Raw genomic sequence first — 19,391 nt, 5'->3', positions numbered from 1 at the left:
CACGCAATTAATATTCCACCGATCATCGGTTACTGATGACGGGCGGATGTAAATTAATGAGGTAATTCGGCGACGAAGAAACCACGAACACGACCGTTGACACATCGGAATGAATTTCTCTTTAATCACGTGCCTTACGATACAGATTCATCACCGTGCGCCGATCGCAACACGGAAGAGCGATTGGGATCGCGCGGCGGCTCGTAGCTACGGATCGTGGTGGAAAGACGAAGAGAAGCGGGCATTCCAATGAGAAGAGAAGTCGAGGTCACACAAAACCTGTTCGAAGAGTTACGAGATCGCGAAATGGGGGCTTAAACACGCCCGAGACACGCGTTTGTGTTTTCGCAACCATTGTGCATCTTGATTTACACAAATCAACAGACCCCGCCGATCCGACAGCACAACCGTTGCTATCTCAATTTGCGAGGCGCACACAAATTTTATGTCTGGCTCGGTCCCGACAGACAAGTTTTGCATATATTAAAAAGAAATCATAAGCATCTGATGTAGCTAACATAACTTGATTGCAACAAAAATAGTGTTTACAGTTTTGATGAGATTTTTTGTTTCCGTGCTATTAATATACGTTGCATGAGAATTTTTACAACATGTTTAATTAATATTTAATAAATTCTATTTTTAATAATTATTAACATACATTTTTATTGCATAATTAATTAATGTATAATTTTAATAACATTTTTTGTTATTAGTATTCGCTCTACTTATTAAACTATAATTATTGGAAGTGGAATTTATATAACGTTCAAATACATGCATAAAATTCTCCTCTTAAATGTATTTGCAAAGTTTTTCCGTTTTAAATGTCACAAAATACTTCTGGAAATAAATCATTTCCTAATTGCAGTTTTGTGAAAGAGAAACGCACCGGAAAACGCGTAATCTCTCTCGTCGAATGACTTCGACGAATAACTCCGACTTGACATACTTAACATCTTTTTTTTACGACTGTGCAGACTCGATAAGACGTGCCGACGAGCCAACAAAAATCGCACCGACGTGGCCAAATGGAGGAACGCGATCACAAATTATTTCCGAAGTATAATAATCGTTGTACAGAGCATTTAACCGCGGCGTATTAAAAGACTTCTGCGAGAGCAGCCATTATTTCCGCGCCGCGCGTTTCTCGATGTTCGAATAAACCGTGAGAACCAGAATGATGGCATGACCGGAAGAATGGCTTGAGAACTGAGAGAGACTTGTAGATAGTCGGCGAAGAATCGCAAGTATATACACGGTGCACTGAGAAGATTTGAATCGTGAGAACCAGGCGGGAAAACTCAATGGAACGCACTCCGTCAAATATATATATATATATATATATATATTTCTCTCTCTCTCTCTCTCTCTCACGCACGCCATAAATAAATTATTTCACCGCGTATTATACGCAAAATCGATTCCTCCATGAACCTCATCTCGATCACTTTCGATGGTCGTGAATCGATTTTATCTTAATCAACATGAAACGAATTGAATCAAGCTACGCCGTAACCGCTCGGCTACAAAATTCATTAGAGGCAAAAAAGAGATAGGAAACTCTCGATGCGAAAGTTCGATAACTAAAGTGTTAATTTTGTGGTATTCTCTCGATCGTCCGTAATCAATTATCCTAAATAAGATAGTAACGAGATTTATCGTTTTGACATTGTTTACCACAAGATGACTGTGAAAAATTAACGTAATGCAAGAAAACTCGTGGCAAAATGTACTATACGTATCTCAAAAATTGCATGATATTGAATTACGCTTGAGGTAAATCTTTTTGTTAGCAAACATTTTTTACTACAGAAAAATCAACTTCAGCAAACAACTCTTAACGACAAACTTGTAAGGAAGGATACTTGTGGTTTTCGTTGTATGGTAGAAATGACTAGGGAAAGACAAGGATAGACAGACGGATACTTGACTAGATTATAGCCTGCGGGAGAAGACGGAGAGGATAGGAGGCACATCCCCAACGTGAAAAAGCCGACAGCGCGGCTCTGGTCGAACCTGAAGAATCGGTGGGAACGATTTTGTGGGTGGGAGCGAGCAGATCGAGAAGCGAGCGGAGATGGAGAAAGAAGGAGAGAGACCCGAGACAAGACGTGGAGTTTGAAGGACGAGCGTGGAGAACGCCTGGAGAACAAATCATGGCGCGCTCCGCGAGAGATCTAGCAGACGCGGCTTCCGGGAAGAGTCATCGATCCGTGACGGAAGAGCAAGAAGGGGAAAAGAAACAGTCGACAGGCTCTGGACTACTACCGAGGACTCCGCTTTGTCGATCCCTCTGACTTTTTTTTCCGAGTTCCATTCTTTTTCGCGGTGACAAATCGAATTGACCTCTCTCCCCTTCCCCTTCCCCGTTCCGCTCCTGTGATTTATGATTCTATCTATGAAATTTCCTAAGTAAACTCGGACGCTATATCGATCTACTAATACCAAAATCTATTTCCACTGTCATAATTGTATACCGAGATTAATAGCTTTCATATCGTTTTGTTACGATCGTTCAACGTTCGCGGTCTTTATCACGCCACTACATCTTTTCGCTTTGATTTATTCTGGACCTGTCTTTCAATGTGCGACGTCGAATCGACAATACCTGTAGGATGGAGAGAACGGCTCGCAATACTTAGAAATTAATATATGATATTATTTCAGTTTGAAGTTATGATTGCGTTCTAAAAGTCCTTATTCCAGCTTATTGTATACGTGCAATGGTCTGATTGAAATTATTGATATTTACGTGTTCGCCTTTCAATGTACTCTCCTTATAAATATTGGTTATGCGATAACACACCCACAGTGTGGTCGAATAGGTAAGACATCCGCTGTGAATACGATCAGGATATCTTTCCAGACTCGAATCCTGACTGAGGTAAAATTTTCTGCAATAAGTTCTTTACAGTTTTAGGATGCTTGTAGCATCATCGAATTGAAGATCTATTTAATATGTGATATTTCAGTTTGAAGATATGATTGCGTTATAAAAGTTCGAAAGTAATCGGCGCGCAGTTCAATGTAACTGAAGTTTAAAAATTGAAAATATTATTGACCAATAATGTAGCCTTGGCCGAATTTGACGTTTTTCCCTTATTCATTTGTTTGTTATAGTATACATATATAACGGTCTTATTGAAATTATTATTCAGAAATTGCTGTCGCAGATAAAGTCTCGGTAGAGCGACTTCTATCGATCGCGCGCGTGCATCTGGAGAACGTTGCGACATTACCGTTTCTCGAAGGCCACTGGTATCGATTATTACCTTTCGAAGTTTCTTTGTCAGGGTTCCAGCGAGGCGCAGCCAGGATGGAAATTCCTCGATCGTACGATTTCCCGCCGGCTTGTCCATCGGCTTGGATTCTGTAAATGGCACTGGAAGAATTCACGGGGGATTTAAGTAATAGGCCCGTGGAGCTCCCGTGTCATACACAGCGTTCGGCCTTACGGCGCGATAAGCCTAGGAAATCATTCTCTGCTGCACGCGTATCCGCGGCATTAAAACCACGTCCACCGACGCCGGCTATCAGTTTATAAACATCAAACATGTATGTATTGGTGAAACTTACGTGGACCGTGCAACAAGCTGCCAACGTCGTCCGCTCCACCATGACTCTCCGATCAGCGCTGCGTGTGGGACAAGCATTATTTTGCTTCTCGACCCTTCGCAGAGACGTATAATATAATTCATAGAAAGTATTATTGTCCACTTTGTATAACTTTTTACAAAATCTATTACTACGTAAGTTTCATCACAATTATATAAATCACTGACGTCTATCTGATTTAAGCAAACCTAAGCTAATATTACCAAAATTATTTTTTAACGACAGTAATATTATAACTCGAATAATTTATATTTCTATAACAAGTTAATCGTTAAGAAATCTATGTTCTAAATTTTGTGTTTCTAAAGCATTCAAATTTCCTGCATGTCAAAAAAAAATTCAAATTACCTAAGATTCGAGAAGTTAAGCCTTACAAAAGCTACGTTAATGTGATAAATTTCCTCAGCTGAAATTCCATTTCGTGCAACTATTACGAGAGACCAGCAGCCTCGCTCGTATTCTTCCCTTCATTTCCCGCGGGCCGCGGAGGCGCCGTGCATACACGTGGCAAGCAACTGCTTGGCAACGAGCAACGACCTCCTCCTGTGCAAGAACATGCCGCAAAGCGTCGCGGATGAGAGTCACGGGGAGGCGCATTTGCCGAGCGAAATGCCCGTTTCGTCGCGGCGGGCGCGACGATGACGGCGAACGGGCGCCGACAGGACGAGGGGCGCAGAGAGGAGGCGTAACGGGGAGACAGAGCCAACCGGAAACGGACTTTGCGAAGGCACAAGTAGAAAATGTCCGCGGAAAAAAGGCCGCGTCAAGGTCCTCAGGCAGATTCGCAACGCGGCTTAAGTCGCGTGTCACACACCACCTGTCGCGGCGGCTAAGGCAGGTAAATGCGCACTCTTCATCATCATCGCTCGCTGGTACCTTGCGGAAAAAGCGGCGACAGCTCCGTGAAAGATTCCCCGCTCGCGCCTTATATGCGGAATCGGCAAAATCAGAAGGGAATCCGATGAAATTTCGCTTGGAACTCATTTCAAACTGTTGCGCGCGCCGTAACGTGAATTTTTTGCGCGGTAATATTTGTTTTCTGTCTCACCTGTCTATTTGCGTGTCGTTCGCGATAGTAACTTAACAAATATCTCGTTGACATTTCTTATAATTTTGATATCGTATTTTCTTTTTTATATAAAGAGATATATTGAAGTTCTTATGCGAGACTAAAAACATACGAGCGTTGGTTCTGTAAATGCTATCCAAGCTCATTGCATTCTTCACCGAAACGATCATCGAGAAATAATGTGCAGGGGATGTAATCTCGAATCGCGCAGGCAAGTGCAGAAAGACAATCGATTCGACGAAGAGCAAATCGTAATACCGGCATTTGATTACCTGTTGCGTCACACCTGTTGCTGCACGTACACGTACCACGTGACTTCGTTGTGGCCGTGAAAAAATTTTCTCGATTGTCTCCGTGCCGCATTGTACGATGTTATGGTACGTCTTTATGGCACATAGAAAAATATCGATATATTATACATAAACTATTTTTAGAAAAATTATCCTATTATCAGCTACACCTGTAGAATTATAATAATTATAAATGAAGCGAAGAAAAAGTTTTAAAATGTTAGAGTTGGAATTGTTTTCCATTCATAATGCATATTATAACGATATAAAAAAATTAATTTGAAAACGTAAGGCAAAAAAAATTCGGATTTTCCGAGTCTTCTGATATGTTTTTTAGCAATACAGAAAGAGAGAGAGAAAAAGAGAGAGAGAGAGAGAGAGAGAGAGAGAATAGCAACGCGGTTCTAAATACAGCACAACTTGTACAACTGAACGTGACGTTTCAATTCGTAGGTTTTCAGCCGGAGAAATGAATATTTTCGATCTCCCCCCATTGATAAAACACCTCGTAGTTCGATCGTGCTCACGTCCTCTCAGGAATCTCTCTCGATCTCATTGTTCGTGGGCAGCAGGGCAGAAAGCGGCGCTTCCGGTTTCAGGTTGAGTTGCACGACGGTCAGACGAACGAACGGACAGGCCTGGCTGCATCCTGACTCCCCAGGTAAGCACCTGCGCCATGTTGAGCATGATTTAAACGGAGTGGAAGGGAAAGCACCGCACGTATAACGTCTCATTTCTGCGCTAAATTCCTCAACGCAGGCCCTCGCGCGTACCTCCCGATCTAATACGCAGCTCTCGGCTTAAACAAACAATTGTTAAGATATTTTCACCCGATATTGTGCGCACCTTTTTCTTTTTCATTGTGAATAAATTTCGCGATTGCATTCATTCATAATTCATAACGATGCAAGATTTCACCGGTATAATTAATGCGGCCGCGTGCATAATTAAACTGCGGACGATAAAGTTCTCGAAACGTTGAATCCTCTCGCATGGAGGAGCGAACCGTGACCCGTGCGTGCGCATAACAACGTTATTACTTTTTTTTTTCTTTTTTTAGCGCTTCTCCGCTTGGTACCCGCGGAAAATTGTCGTAGCAACGGGAAGTGGATAAAGTCGACGCGCGGAACCGGAAGTCGCCGTGGGATCGCGCTCGCGGAGCGCAGCCGCTGAAAATACCGAGCTGAAACCTTCGTGCTCCCTGGGAACCGCCGATTAGCCACACGCGCGTGTATATTTTTCGCCTGGTGTCGTGTGTGCAGGCAATCATCGCGGCACACGCACACACGTGAGACGTGACGCGCGCGCGAGAGAGCGTCGGCGGAGATACACAGCACGCGGGGCCGGGGACACACAAAACGTTAGGCGAATACGGCGCGGATAAATCCTTTTGTGGCTTTTACAGCTACGCCACAGAAGTCTCTTTAATCGTGAGAAAATAAAGATCATCGCTATTCAGCCGAGCCATTGAAAGCCGTCGTGCTTCTGGGTAAAAAACTCGGAAGCGGAGATTAGGGGGAGGTCGAATCATTACGTTATTGCTATGTTTCCACGTTACACAGCGCACACACAAACACACACACACACAGTGGAAACAGTTAATAAAGGACTAGCCTGCACACCATTACAAGGTAGGTCGATGACTCATGCTAATCATTGTTACGCTATGAAAAACGTCGGCCTCGCAACTATTAAAGAACAGCTTCGTCTCCACGGTCTTAACCGTTCTGTAGCTTCGCGAAGAATGAATATAATGAAGCGATCGAAGGCGCCAAATCTAATGGAGCACATTAATCAACGACACATCAGCGGACACGCCACATCCACAGTATTTGGACTGGCTGCTTAGGCAAATGTTTGGCAAGTATAATTGGCGGATTAACAATGGTACGGTAACGAGTGGTGACTTCACGATAACATATCCTAGAGCGATGTGTCTATTCGTCTTTTGATTTCTAGGTATACCGAATTTGATCTACATCCAGAGACCGTGGGCGACGCTGACGTCACGCTGACCAATGACTTCCTCGGCTCTGTGTCCTTGAAAAGTTGATATGGACACTTTTGCGGTGGCGATTCAACGTCGCAATTTACCGTTGTCGGTTCCAAACAAAGTGAGAAAACACAAACGGACTCTGCGCCAAGAGAATTACTTGCGAAATGTACGTTGAAAATCACGATTAAATAGATCAAAGAGAACAAAAAATTATTAAAAAAAAAATGAAGAAGAATCAATTATCACAAAATTTATATAGCCATAAAGTAACAGAAAAATAATACATTTTTAAAAAGCGTAATGAAAATTTAGAAGGATGAGGCAAATTATATGAAAATCTAATAATTTCGCTTATGATAGTTGGTCATTTTGGATTGAAATTTATGTATATTTTTCGTAATATTGACCTATCTTTCTCGACAGTCAAACTCCATCTTTCTTGGATAACGCACGCGGTGTTCACGATTGTTCTACGTGCCATCAATCTTCGACCACCGTCATCGCAAAAGCTAACATTGACTTACGATCAAAATCAAAACTTTGTAACAAATATATCGATTGCAATGGCTCATTCGCATCCGCAGAGTGACGCTAAAAGCGTCCAATCTCGCGAAAGTGGACACATTTGTTTCTCGAGTTACTGTAAATACCGTTACTATAGCTGATATATTGTGGCAATCGCTCAACACCAACGTCCCTATCCAAAATGTTAATAGTGCTAGTCTAAAAAAAATTGTAATCGAGCCTCAAGCTTTCTATTAATATTTTTTCAAAGTTATCTCTAGGTAATATACTACATTACGTTAACATATTACATTAAATTTACTACAAAATATTAGCTATTAATAGTACGTTCCATCGATATGTTATTGGAAATCGTATACGTATTTTTCCTTTCGTTATGCGCACTAAAAATAAGTTAATAAAAAGGCATCGTACTAAACATTGCGGTAGATAAACCATACACGTTGTGGCCGATTGGCCTCGCAGTCCCTTTGTTGCGTTCCATTGAGTAATCGATGAACGGGGCTTTTACATAATATGCGGTACACATAAAAGCGGTGCTTATTCCATCCGCGAAAATATACCGTGCGTCGTATCGCTGCCTCATAACCGCGAACTATTTCAGTATACGCTCGCACAAAGCTGGTATACGTGATTATTAAGGCTTGTCTTGGCATCGAATGACATCGCACGACGGGATTTCCGGGAAATTATTATTTTTAGTTTGGTCGGTAATCAAGCCGCGTATTACGGAACGGATACCGGGAGAGACAAACGATATCGAGATCACGCAACGTTGTCGCGCATACAAACTTTCGTTTGAGCTGCAGAGGCGAAGTTGCAGTTTAAACATCAAGCGCTCCGGGGTCCATTCTCGTGCCGCGTAATGAATAAAACAGGTGCGCGTCAATAAATTTATTTTGCAAGCTGACGCAATATGTAACACTTATTGTTGGCTATATACAACGTTTGTATCTATCTCGTTACGCAATATTCGCAATAGATGTTGAGACGCTAAAGATCACGAAACGCGGGGACGCCAAATATCCAATTACGAAAGAACACAGTCACGGATTCATGACGATATAATTTTTTAATTACTGCCTTTGCATCCTGCAGATTTTATTTCCCGGATCACGAATCAGTGGAACGCAGAGTCCACTGATGGGGCTCTCGTTGCTCTCGCCGATAAGTAACGATTCTTTTCCGCTGATAAAATCAGCAAACGTGCTCTTAGCACGCCCGCGCGAGATCGAGGAGCACTTTGCGATAAATATAAAAGCCCGCGATTTATGGGGGCTCGCCCGTGGGTTAGCGGGACTCGATACGTGTCGTCAGTCATCGCGACGTCGGGCGTCGGTAGCAAAATGCATCTGGACGATCGCCAAATTCAAAAATAAGTCGAAATTCGAAGGAATCGCCCGATCGTCAGCGGGGCTTGCCTCCGTCCGCGTTGATCGTTTTGCAACGGCAGTAACGTATAGTCAATTTACGAAACACCGCGACGACGAGGATATCCGCTCCCACGGACTTTGATATCTTGCGGCGAATGTCTTTCACATTGACAGGAGACTTTCAGACATGTTTGTTTCTTTATGTAACGATCTTTTCCCTCTACATAAGTGTACCAATGAAAATGTTAAAGCGCATAGTCATCGTCCAGTATATGATTCACGAAATCGATCTGCAAACTCGTCAGACTCATCCGGAGGGGGCAGCGGCGTGGCGTTGCGGTTAATCTCAGGATTTTCCTCCCGGGCGAATTTCGTGTGAGTAGCCCCCGTATTTATGGGGTTGACGCAATCGTCTCTCGCACGTTCGCCAAAACGAAACCTGAAAACTAATTCAGAGCAGACGAGATTCGAGTATTTTTGTTACTCTTTGCTCGCTTTTATCGGCCATGGATTTTCCGGTAAGTCGCTTAATTCTATCTCGGGACGCCGCCGTCCGTATCGCGACGATTCTCTTCGATCGCGGTTTCCTATAAAATCTCTCCGGCTAGACGGTACAGACGAGATGCTCAGTGAGAGTAAGCGCGCGAGGTGGTCGCGCGAATGGGGGGTCAAAGGAAAGAGAGGGGGCAACAGAAGGATAGACAGGCCTTTTCAGACCCCTCGGTGACCAGTTTAGTTTCTGGTAGGCATCCGAACTGCCGCGCTGCGCATGGTCCAGGGATGACACGGTAACCAGTCATCAGTCAGCGTTTTCGAGAGAGCCCGGTTCGATGATTATTCGATGAAACACGATGGGAAGAATGACACGAAATAATTCTGCTGCGCGATGTGCTCCGTCGATCGCGGCGCTCGCCGTCAGAGATCGTATCGGTGTTAGTGCAGTCTGACGTTTCTGGGAAGCGAGCGGTTTAACAACTCGCGGCGATCACTCACGCGCGCCGTTCACGCTGTTGCATGTCAGAGTTAAATAATGTGTTTTTCCTGAATTATGAAATCGAAAAAAATTAGAATTGTACCGTGAGAGACGCGTTGAACTTAGAACCAAGGATGACAGCTCAGTTAAAACGAAGTTGCAAAACACGTATCTAGAAAATACGAAGTGAACGGGTGAACCCGCTACCGTGCCGATTGCAAATACCACTCGCGCGCGGTATATCCCTCGAGCGGGAATTCGCGCGGTTCGCGTGACGCGTTCGCGATCGCGCTTTTTTTTCCCCCCTCCCCGAAATGATATTTAATCGGAGCGCGGGAGAGCCGCGAGCCGATAAAATTCGACGATAAAAAACGCTGCAGTGTGTGCCGTGCGTGAAAACGCGGAGAGCGAACTCGGTTTTTTTTTTCACGCTCGAACGCGCGTTTTACCGCGGCAAGCACTTGCCGCTGGTTAAATGACACTTGTGAAATCGACGCACACATTTTCACCGCTCCGAGCGAGAGCCATTGGGAAGGAGGGTCGTTGGACGGGGGACATTCGTACTCGACTCACTTTCGAGCAGTACGTTACGAGAACACTTCCTTGAAGGCAACACCGATCGCGAGGTGTTTTTCCAATTCGGGAAAATTCGAGGAGAAATTCGGGAAACGCGCGCCATCGTCCTCGAGAACGATCCAAAGTACCGGGTGGTTCTCCTATTCATTTAAACTCACCATACTTTATCACCATATTTTTACGTCGAAGACTGACGTCGAAGTTGTTTCTGGGAAGCCGCGTTACGAAGTTAAAGTCACGAAGATATGGGAGCGAGTCGTCGTCGGTACGTTCGGGTCTAAGAATATCGCGGTGTGGATCGTTGAACCAGAGCTTCCTTTCTTCTTTCCACGTGTCGAGGTGCCCGGGAGAAATAAATCAGAAACTTTCTCTGGCGACGCGCTCGGCTCGACAGTACAGCGTAAACGATGTCGGGGGACACCACGTCCGATGATGAAGGATCGCAGGAGGATCCGCCACGATACGACGTCGACGATTTAGAAATCATCAAAACGATTGGTAAGTTCGAAATATTATACCAGCCGAAAAAAGCTGAACGGGATTACGCTAATTTACACTAAATTTTTTGTCTGTCTCTCCCTATAGTTTTCTTTTTAATTATATAATACTTTTACCAAGCTGTAATATTTCAGGTTGTTATAAGTGTTAGGAATAAATCGATACGCAATCCTTGAATTTGAATTTTACGAAAATGTTATTTTATATTCGTTTTATAGAAAATTTTAGATCTTGCTTATGAATGGCATGATACAAAAAGAGAGATTAAATTCGTATAATGATACAAAAAAGAGATAAATACGTCTTTTAAAAGATTGATATATTTATCTTGTAAAATTACGAAAAATATAAAATTACAGTTAGAGACATTTCTTATACGTTAATGGTGTATAAAATTACTGTTAGAAAGTTGTTAAATTCTGGGATAAACTCGTAAACGTCGTATGTATTTGTCCAAGATTAGATAAAAAGGAGAACATTCATTATACGATAAAATATAATTTTCATATTTTTTATATTTTGGATTCACAAATTTGGGAAAAAGTTACGTGCGAGAAAATCAAATTCGCCGCTTTCGAAATGGGACACCAGAGAGTAAGAGGGTACCCAGCATATATTTAACTGCTCGTTAAAGTCAGAATTATGTGAGAGAATGGTTTGGAAAATTACAGGTGTGCTCGTCCCGCGAGACTCTCTATTTTTTTTCTTTTTTACAATTTTCGCCCCAGATGCGCTCGGGCAACTGCGAACCAGTGCAGCGAAAATTTTCAAGATCTTCCTCTCTTACGCGTTTTCTAATCTTTCGGTGTATCGCGCTTGGACAATCTTCGGTCGAGACTGCCGCGCGACAGACTTCACCTAAATTCGTGCTGGTCGCGCGAGTATTTAAAGCGTCCACGCCATCACCGGAAGCGCTTCGTCGTTTTACCGTTGACACCTGTTCCGAGTCGTCGTTGGCGGCGGGATCTCCTCTCTTCGCCGCGCCGGTAGGCGACACACATGTATCACGCCGCCCTTGTTGCGCGACCAATTTCGTCGCTACTGATCCATGCGCGAGATGTGTGTACACTTTCGACACAAGTATACGCGCCCACGAGATATGCAAAATCTCGCAGCGCGGGCGGCGGCCGCCGCCGCCGCCGCCGCCGCAATGTGACGGCCAATTTCGCAGTTTAATTTGGCCAAGGCTCATTGCATGCGCGCTAATTGGTCACGGTACGTTAACCGGAGCAACCGAGTCACCTGCATTCGTGGGAAAGTGCATTAAATAGACCGCATTGCGCTGCGCAATGCATATCGAATCAAAAGAACGTTGAAAGCGTTGGTAATTAACGCTCACTTCAATGGCGGTCGGTTTGATAGAACCGGCATATTTTGCGATAAGCGCACTCGTTATTCGCGAAATTCGTGTCATGTTGAATTTCAGTTGTAATATCGACAGACCGAGAACCGAGTTTAATCCATCGTCAAATCTCATTAAATACGAGAATAATTTGATTTAATGAAATTGATTCGAAATATTGGGGAAAATGGATATTATTATAATATAAAATACCTATTTTATGGATGGATCTTTAAAGTTGAGCATGTAAATCCCAAACTTCAATTGACTCATTATATTAAAGGCTCATTAAGGATTGTTTCACCTTCCGATAAACTATGTGATAATTTACCTTAATGGATAAATACCTGAACAGCCAATGTTATTAGCCCAATATTCACATATTTATTAGATAAATTATTGTATTATATAATTTATCCGAAAGTGGAACAACCGGTCCTAAGCCTTGGAAAATACACGTTTTTTTGTTTTAAATCCTTATAACTCGGGCCCTAATCAAAATTTTAAGACTACAGTTAATATACAGTGGTAATAAAAGTTGTTGCTTATATATATTTCCAAAATTTGTAGGCACAAAGCGAGTTACTCTTTTGGAAAATCTAGTTGGGTGCGATCTAGAAAAAAAAATGATGTAAATAAATATAAAGATTGAAAGTGGAGATAAAAAAGAATAAGTTATAAGTTCTGCCTTTTAACTGACAAATATTTGATTAATAAATGATTTTTTCTACTTTCTTAAATAGAATATTTAACATATTATAATTATTATAAATCAAATAATACTTATATCGATTTATTTTGTTTAAAAAAATATAGACAAAATTATTCATTAGTGTAATTTATTAGTTTAATTTTCGTCAGAATAAAAATATAGGTGTCACCTATATTTCTTTTTACCTTTACTTTCAATCTTTATATCTTTTCCAGATATCCTGTACCCTATCGCCGATTAGATTTTTCAAAAGAGCAACTCATTTTATCCCTAAATACTAATTACGGTCTAAAAATTTTGATTGGAGTCCGAGTTACAAGAATTTTAAACAGAAAAGCGTGTAAGAATCTTTTGGTATTTAGTAGATTAATATTTAATCTAAATTTAAATACAATTTTTTTTTTAGGTACAGGCACCTTCGGCAGGGTGGTTCTCTGTAGGCATCATGGAACATTTCTCGCTCTGAAAATCCTCTCCATGGTCGATGTGATCAGACTGAAGCAGGTCGAGCACTTGCGCAATGAAATCACAATTCTGAAGGAAGTTAAACACCCATTCATTGTCAACATGTAAGTATTACGTCTGTTATTATATTGAATAGAAAACATTACTTGAGGATGGTCGGCAATTACCCCCTTTCCTCCCCCGTTCCCGATGACTTCAAGCGTGCTTGTTCGCGATGTAATCGTCCAAGGGAATGAGGAAAGTGTTGCATTTGTCGGTCAAGGAAAGGATTCTCGCGGAGACGATTCAAAAGCGTGGCCAAGACGTAAGCAGATACACGCAAACGCCGTCCGACTAGTTTGCACCACGTCATGATTAATAACAGGATATATAGAGGCGAGAGAAATCGATTCGCGCACGCGAGGAGAACGCTTTTTCAGTCCGGCGGAGCGAAATCGAGATCTCTGCTCGCGTAACAGCTCGGCTTGTCAGCTGACAGACTTGTCAGACTGACGATCGATCTTTTTCAGGCTGTGGAGCGGCAGGGACGAAGCCAGAGTTTATATGCTGCTGGAATTCGTCGCCGGCGGTGAGCTCTTCTCTTACTTGAGGGCGGCCGGGAGATTCGCCGGACCCACGAGTTGCTTCTACGCAGCCGAGATAGTTTGCGCCCTGGATTATTTGCACAGCAAACATATAGTTTACCGGGACCTCAAGCCGGAGAATCTTCTCCTCGACAGTCAGGGCCATCTCAAAATCACCGATTTCGGCTTCTCCAAGAAACTTACGGACAGGTGAGTCTCGTTTGGGGACGAGAATAACTCAGAAATGGAACATAAATTGACGACGATTGAAGATAAGTGGATTGAAGTTTTGCGTATTAATAGAGCGTCTCGTCGGAAAGGAATGAGCACGTAAAAATAAAATTAACGAGTTTACGTAATAAAATGCTATAATCTAATGTCATTTTTGTTTATTCCTTACTAATTTCTGTAAAGCTTAAATTGCGTTGATACCGACCATCTGTCGTAAATCAAGATGCGCATGTCATGCAATTAGCACATATTACGGCTAAACTTCACCTGTTACTTCTTAACGGCGTGTCATAATAAAACATTGTGACACCGTGGCTATAATTAACACGTGCATTTTTAGAACGTGGACCTTGTGTGGCACGCCAGAATACTTGGCGCCGGAAATAATTCAAAGTAAAGGACACAATAAAGCCGTGGACTGGTGGGCGTTAGGCGTTTTAATTTACGAGATGCTGGCGGGATACCCGCCGTTCTTCGACGACAACCCTTTCGGGATCTACGAGAAGATCCTGAGCGGTAGGATAGAATGGCCGAAGCACATGGATCCCATCGCCAAGGATCTGATCAAGAAGTTGTTGATCGCTGACAGAACGAAGAGACTGGGAAACATGAGGCAGGGCGCCGAGGACGTCAAGAGGCACCGTTGGTTCAAGCTGGTCGAATGGCCGCTGGTAATTTCATATCTGGTCTGCTTGATATTTCGCGTAAACGTAACGTGACGCAAACGTGCAGTGTAAATAAAACATGACGGAAGCTAACAAATTAGTATTTAACAAGTGTCACCGCATGCGTGCCCTCACGTTTCGTGATATGTCGGGAACGCAGCGGCGGTTAAACGATCGATCAATGTCCGTAGGTGCCGCAAAGAGCCTTGACACCGCCGATAAGGCCACGCGTGAAAACGCCCGGCGATGCAAGCTGCTTCGACGATTATCCTGAAACCGACTGGCGTTCCCAACCGCCCTTGCCACCGGACCAGCTAGCTCTATTCCAAGATTTTTAACACGACGGTACACCGTCGAATAGTCACAAATATTCTACACTCGCAAATTCATCAAGGCACCGCGCTCGATAGAAGAACTCACTTTGTGGTATAGAACAATCGCGAATCACGATTCGACGATACGTTGATAACAAATAATTTTCCATTCTGTACATAGGTAACTTTTTATATTTTGTTGCATATTATTTATTTGTACGTGCTCTAGGTTAGGCATTTCTCCTCGTTGTTTTCGTGAGATTCTGTAAATAAAGGTTGAACAGTAAATTTTAAGTGTACGTTTTAATTCTTAACTTATCTGTTTCTCTTAAAACTGTTGAGAGTCACATATAAGATGACGTCATGTGGGAAAATGATTTGTCTTTTAAATACGTAATAGAATCGATTTATACTAATCGCGATCGTTTAATCGTCAGAAAAAAAATCTGTTTAAGGTACTGAATTTATCCGATTATCAGATTTGCCATTATCTACCTTTCATTAATTTTGCAAAACGTAATAAATTATTTAAAGTCAGCCTTGACACGCTATGTTTGCATGTTTGATTGTAGCAACACAACTTTCTATGTGAAGTGATAAAATCAACGTGATTCCGATCAAACAACAGTATAAAGCAACATCGTAGAAGAAGCATTATCAAGCGAGCAGTTGTGTGCAACATATTTCGTAAGCGGTGAACGTCGGAAAGGATTTTGAGAAAATCGCGAGTTTTTTCAGTCTGCGTCATGTTAAATACTTCGCAACATAAGCAACATGCAGTGAAAAAGATTACAGTGAATCATATAGAAGTCTCGAGAAAAATGAAAAGAGAATTGATCGAATACGCTAATGACAAATTGTACAATAATCGGCCGGTAAGAGTAAAAAAGAGTAAAAAAGAAATTGGCCAAGAGATTTTACATGAATATCTGCATGACTGTTCAGTGCACGGAATGAAGTATTTCAACCATTTGCAATTAAAAACCGGCATTATCGGAAAGCTCTTTTGGACCGCAATTATGATCTGCAGTTTTGTGTGTAGGTAACAAATGTGCATAATTATACACAGATGTAATATGATTATGTACTGCGCTTTTAAACTTTTGGCTATGATTGAACTGATACGCGAAATTATATTAATTGCTACATGCACAGGTCGCAAAATCTATTTAAAAAACGCTAACGTTTTTTAATTTTTTTTTTAAGAAATAAACGTAAATCAAAAATAATTAAAGGCAATCCTACTTGATAGCGACAAGCACAGAAAAAAGTTAGTATATGTTTTGTATAATACAGGTTGGAAAGTAAATCATTATCGTTATCTTTTTCTATTTGTAACGATAATGGTAACGTCGTTACTTTTTTATAGTAACGGTAACGAATTTGCCGTTACTTTTATCGTTACTTTTATTATATTTTTTATAATATATATTTTTAATCTATTTTTTGAAAAATATCCAATGTTTCTTAGACTACATTCCGATAGCCTCTATCAGTATTGAAAATCTATAATTTAAATTACATATATACTATAAATTTTTAATACTAACAGTGAATATTGGAATATACTCTTTAATCTTTATAATTATAATTAATAATTAATGTTTAACAACAATAAATTGAACTTTCTATAAAAGTAATACAAAGAAAAAACTTGCTCTATATATACAAACTAGTTTCAAAAGTTTCAATATAGTTTTATAATAATTATTATTAAATATAAATTTAAAATGTACTTAAACTTATTTTGATATTACAAAAAAGTAACAAGAAAGTAATAGTAACGGTAATGCGTTACATACGTTTTGTCCCAAAAGGTTTAGTTTAAAGAGAAAGCACTATAATGATTACGCATAGTAGCCAAAGAGTAAATAGTAATTTAATTCAAGTTAATTAACTTAATGTACAGTGTTTAGTGCTTAATGTTGAAATTCGTTAAATGTCAAGTGACATCGTTGTTTTAGTTTTAACTATGATGCTCCAGCAATTCTGGATACGTTACAGCTCTAATCCAGTCCGCAGCGTCGTTAAGACTTTTTACAGGTCAATATATGAGGCCCCCTTCCCAGCTCTTACTATCTGCCCATTAATACCACCCATGTCTTCAAGACGCAGAAAAGTGTTTGAAAGTATAATTATACCACGCAATATGACTAACAGTACAGCAAAGTTCTTGATTAGGTACGAGTATTTTTTATTAATAGTGTTTGTAAAAGTATATAAAAAAATCTCAATTTAGAAATCCTGCAAAGAAACAACTTTCGTGATGCATATATAATTTTGTTTAATATATTGTACAATTTTGCAAATACTTTCTAAAGATATCTAAAATATATGTAAGAATCACTTAATAATTTTTTGTATAAAAGTGATGAAAATTAAACCTGAAACGAATGACTCATCGCGTGTAGTAAAAGACCGGAAAATTATCTGTGTATTAAAGATTAATAATAATAAAATACAAAATTTCTCTTACGATTAGATATGGTCCCGCGTTTGCGAATGAAAACGCTCCTGGTGGCCAGAGTCATGTGGACGAGATGAAATTACTGTTGGAGACAAACAACATGACACTGATAGATTTAATAAAAGCTTTACGACCTTGCGAAGACTTGTTCGAAACCTGTTTTTGGGAAACCCATGTTAGAAATTGCAGCGAACTGTTTAAAGTGTCTTATACTTTCACAGGTATATGTTGCTCCTTTAACTATCTTCTCGAAGATTTTATAAAAACCGGCAGGTAATTACATCTGCATTATTACATATTAGTTGTTATTATGACACAATTGCCTTACAATTTAATTCTAATTAAACTATAGGACCAGAAACTTCAACAAACTTCGTACAACTCTTTATTACGGACCAAGATCCGGTCTTAAAGTTGTTCTACACCGAAATTTTTTATTTGAGGATGATGACCCAGAACAAAAATACATCAAATATTCAACAAATTCCGTCGGTCTTGTGGTACACAATTAACAAATATAATAATGTTTCTAAACATGAATAATTTTATTTTTTATGTTTTAAAGAAGAGAATTATATTCACGAATATCGGTCAAAGATATTTGTCTCCCACATTTCTTCAAATAAGTATTCAAAATAGCATTAATTGTATATTTGTCTTTTTCTATGAGACAGATGTTTCCTCACCATCCTCTGGAATATGTCGCCACCATGGCTCCTAGACACATTCTACAAGCAGAGCAAGAATTACAGGTAAATATTTTATGTATAAAGGTTTTTAGTTAAAATACAGTTTAGATTCTTTTAGATGATATTATAAAAAAATATTTGGTCACAAACCTTTCCTAAGTACTTTGCATAATACCTAATTTTGATACCATATAGATCTCCGTAACTCCAGTTGTCAATAGCAAACTTTCCGGATATTATCGAGATTCTCATACTGGTAAAATGACTCCGAATTGCGCAGATGTTAAAGCTAAATTGAAATATTTTCCTACGTATCGATATTCCAACTGCTTTACCAGCTGCTCTATCAATGCTACTTTGAATATTTGTGGTTGTTTACCATACTACTATACGCCCATAACTATTAAACATTCTATAAAGGTATCTAATTTTAAAGTGAGATTTTATGGAGGGTATTTAAAAAAAGAATTTAGCACTTATAGAACGGATATAATACACACCGTACTGAATACAAATACCTTATTAAATATCGGAAAATCGCAAACTCAATCATTGCTTATGTATAAATGAGTTTGTATATTAGTATAGTACATTGACTTATTGGCTTCTACATGTCGTGTACGTGAAAGGAGAGAATAATCTTACCAAATCTTTACCTCGAACTGTGTAATCGCCAAAGAGATCCGCAATCGCTGGGTGATGACAACTGACTGACCGCCGGTGAAATCTTTTATTATGAGGTATGTATTATGAGGAAATTGAATAGAGACATTCAAAATGCAGTTTGTAATCACTGAGGTAAATCTTCACGTCGCATGCAAAAGAAGCCAATCAGTCATGTTACTAACATATAAACTCAAGCAAAACAACGGGTAATAACGTCAAAATGATGTTAAAATAAAATTGTGTCTAATTAAAAAAAAGTGACTTTTAATAATCATTTTGGAGCTGTTTTAAAGTCATTTTAATATCATGATAATGTTATATCCTCCTTGGAAAATTATATATATATATATATATATATA

At 40.3% G+C, this 19,391-nt stretch overlaps 2 protein-coding genes across 2 annotated transcripts in view; both read left to right on the top strand.

Moving 5' to 3' along the window:
* Positions 1-9,470: 9,470 nt before the first annotated feature.
* Positions 9,471-15,504, top strand: LOC105448709 (cAMP-dependent protein kinase catalytic subunit PRKX). Its single transcript, XM_011687455.1, has 5 exons — positions 9,471-10,918; positions 13,379-13,541; positions 13,947-14,210; positions 14,572-14,902; positions 15,088-15,504. The coding sequence occupies exons 1-5, from the start codon at positions 10,828-10,830 to the stop codon at positions 15,232-15,234; spliced, it is 996 nt and encodes a 331-aa protein (XP_011685757.1). The 5' UTR covers positions 9,471-10,827; the 3' UTR covers positions 15,235-15,504.
* Positions 15,505-16,983: 1,479 nt separating this feature from the next.
* LOC105448707 (sodium channel protein Nach) overlaps positions 16,984-19,391 on the top strand; it is a 6,376-nt gene continuing 3,968 nt past the window's right edge. Inside the window, exons 1-5 of the mRNA XM_011687454.1 lie at positions 16,984-17,391; positions 17,693-17,950; positions 18,030-18,177; positions 18,352-18,429; positions 18,562-18,786. Coding sequence (XP_011685756.1) covers positions 17,150-17,391; positions 17,693-17,950; positions 18,030-18,177; positions 18,352-18,429; positions 18,562-18,786 — 951 coding nt within the window. The 5' untranslated portion in view covers positions 16,984-17,149. The remainder of the gene's footprint in view (positions 17,392-17,692; positions 17,951-18,029; positions 18,178-18,351; positions 18,430-18,561; positions 18,787-19,391) is intronic.

This window comes from Wasmannia auropunctata, unplaced genomic scaffold (genome assembly GCF_000956235.1).
Source record: "Wasmannia auropunctata unplaced genomic scaffold, wasmannia.A_1.0 LD336083.1, whole genome shotgun sequence".
In the NCBI taxonomy this organism is placed as follows: Eukaryota; Metazoa; Arthropoda; class Insecta; order Hymenoptera; family Formicidae; genus Wasmannia; species Wasmannia auropunctata.
This window is presented reverse-complemented; position numbering and strand designations above follow the sequence as displayed.

Bases quoted from the DNA above. Each gene is read 5' to 3' on its own strand.
- LOC105448709 (XM_011687455.1), top strand. From the start codon at position 10,828: ATGTCGGGGGACACCACGTCCGATGATGAAGGATCGCAGGAGGATCCG. The intron at 10,919-13,378 runs GTAAGTTCGAAA...TTTTTTTTTTAG, and splicing joins AGAAATCATCAAAACGATTG to GTACAGGCACCTTCGGCAGG. The intron at 14,903-15,087 runs GTAATTTCATAT...CAATGTCCGTAG, and splicing joins AGCTGGTCGAATGGCCGCTG to GTGCCGCAAAGAGCCTTGAC.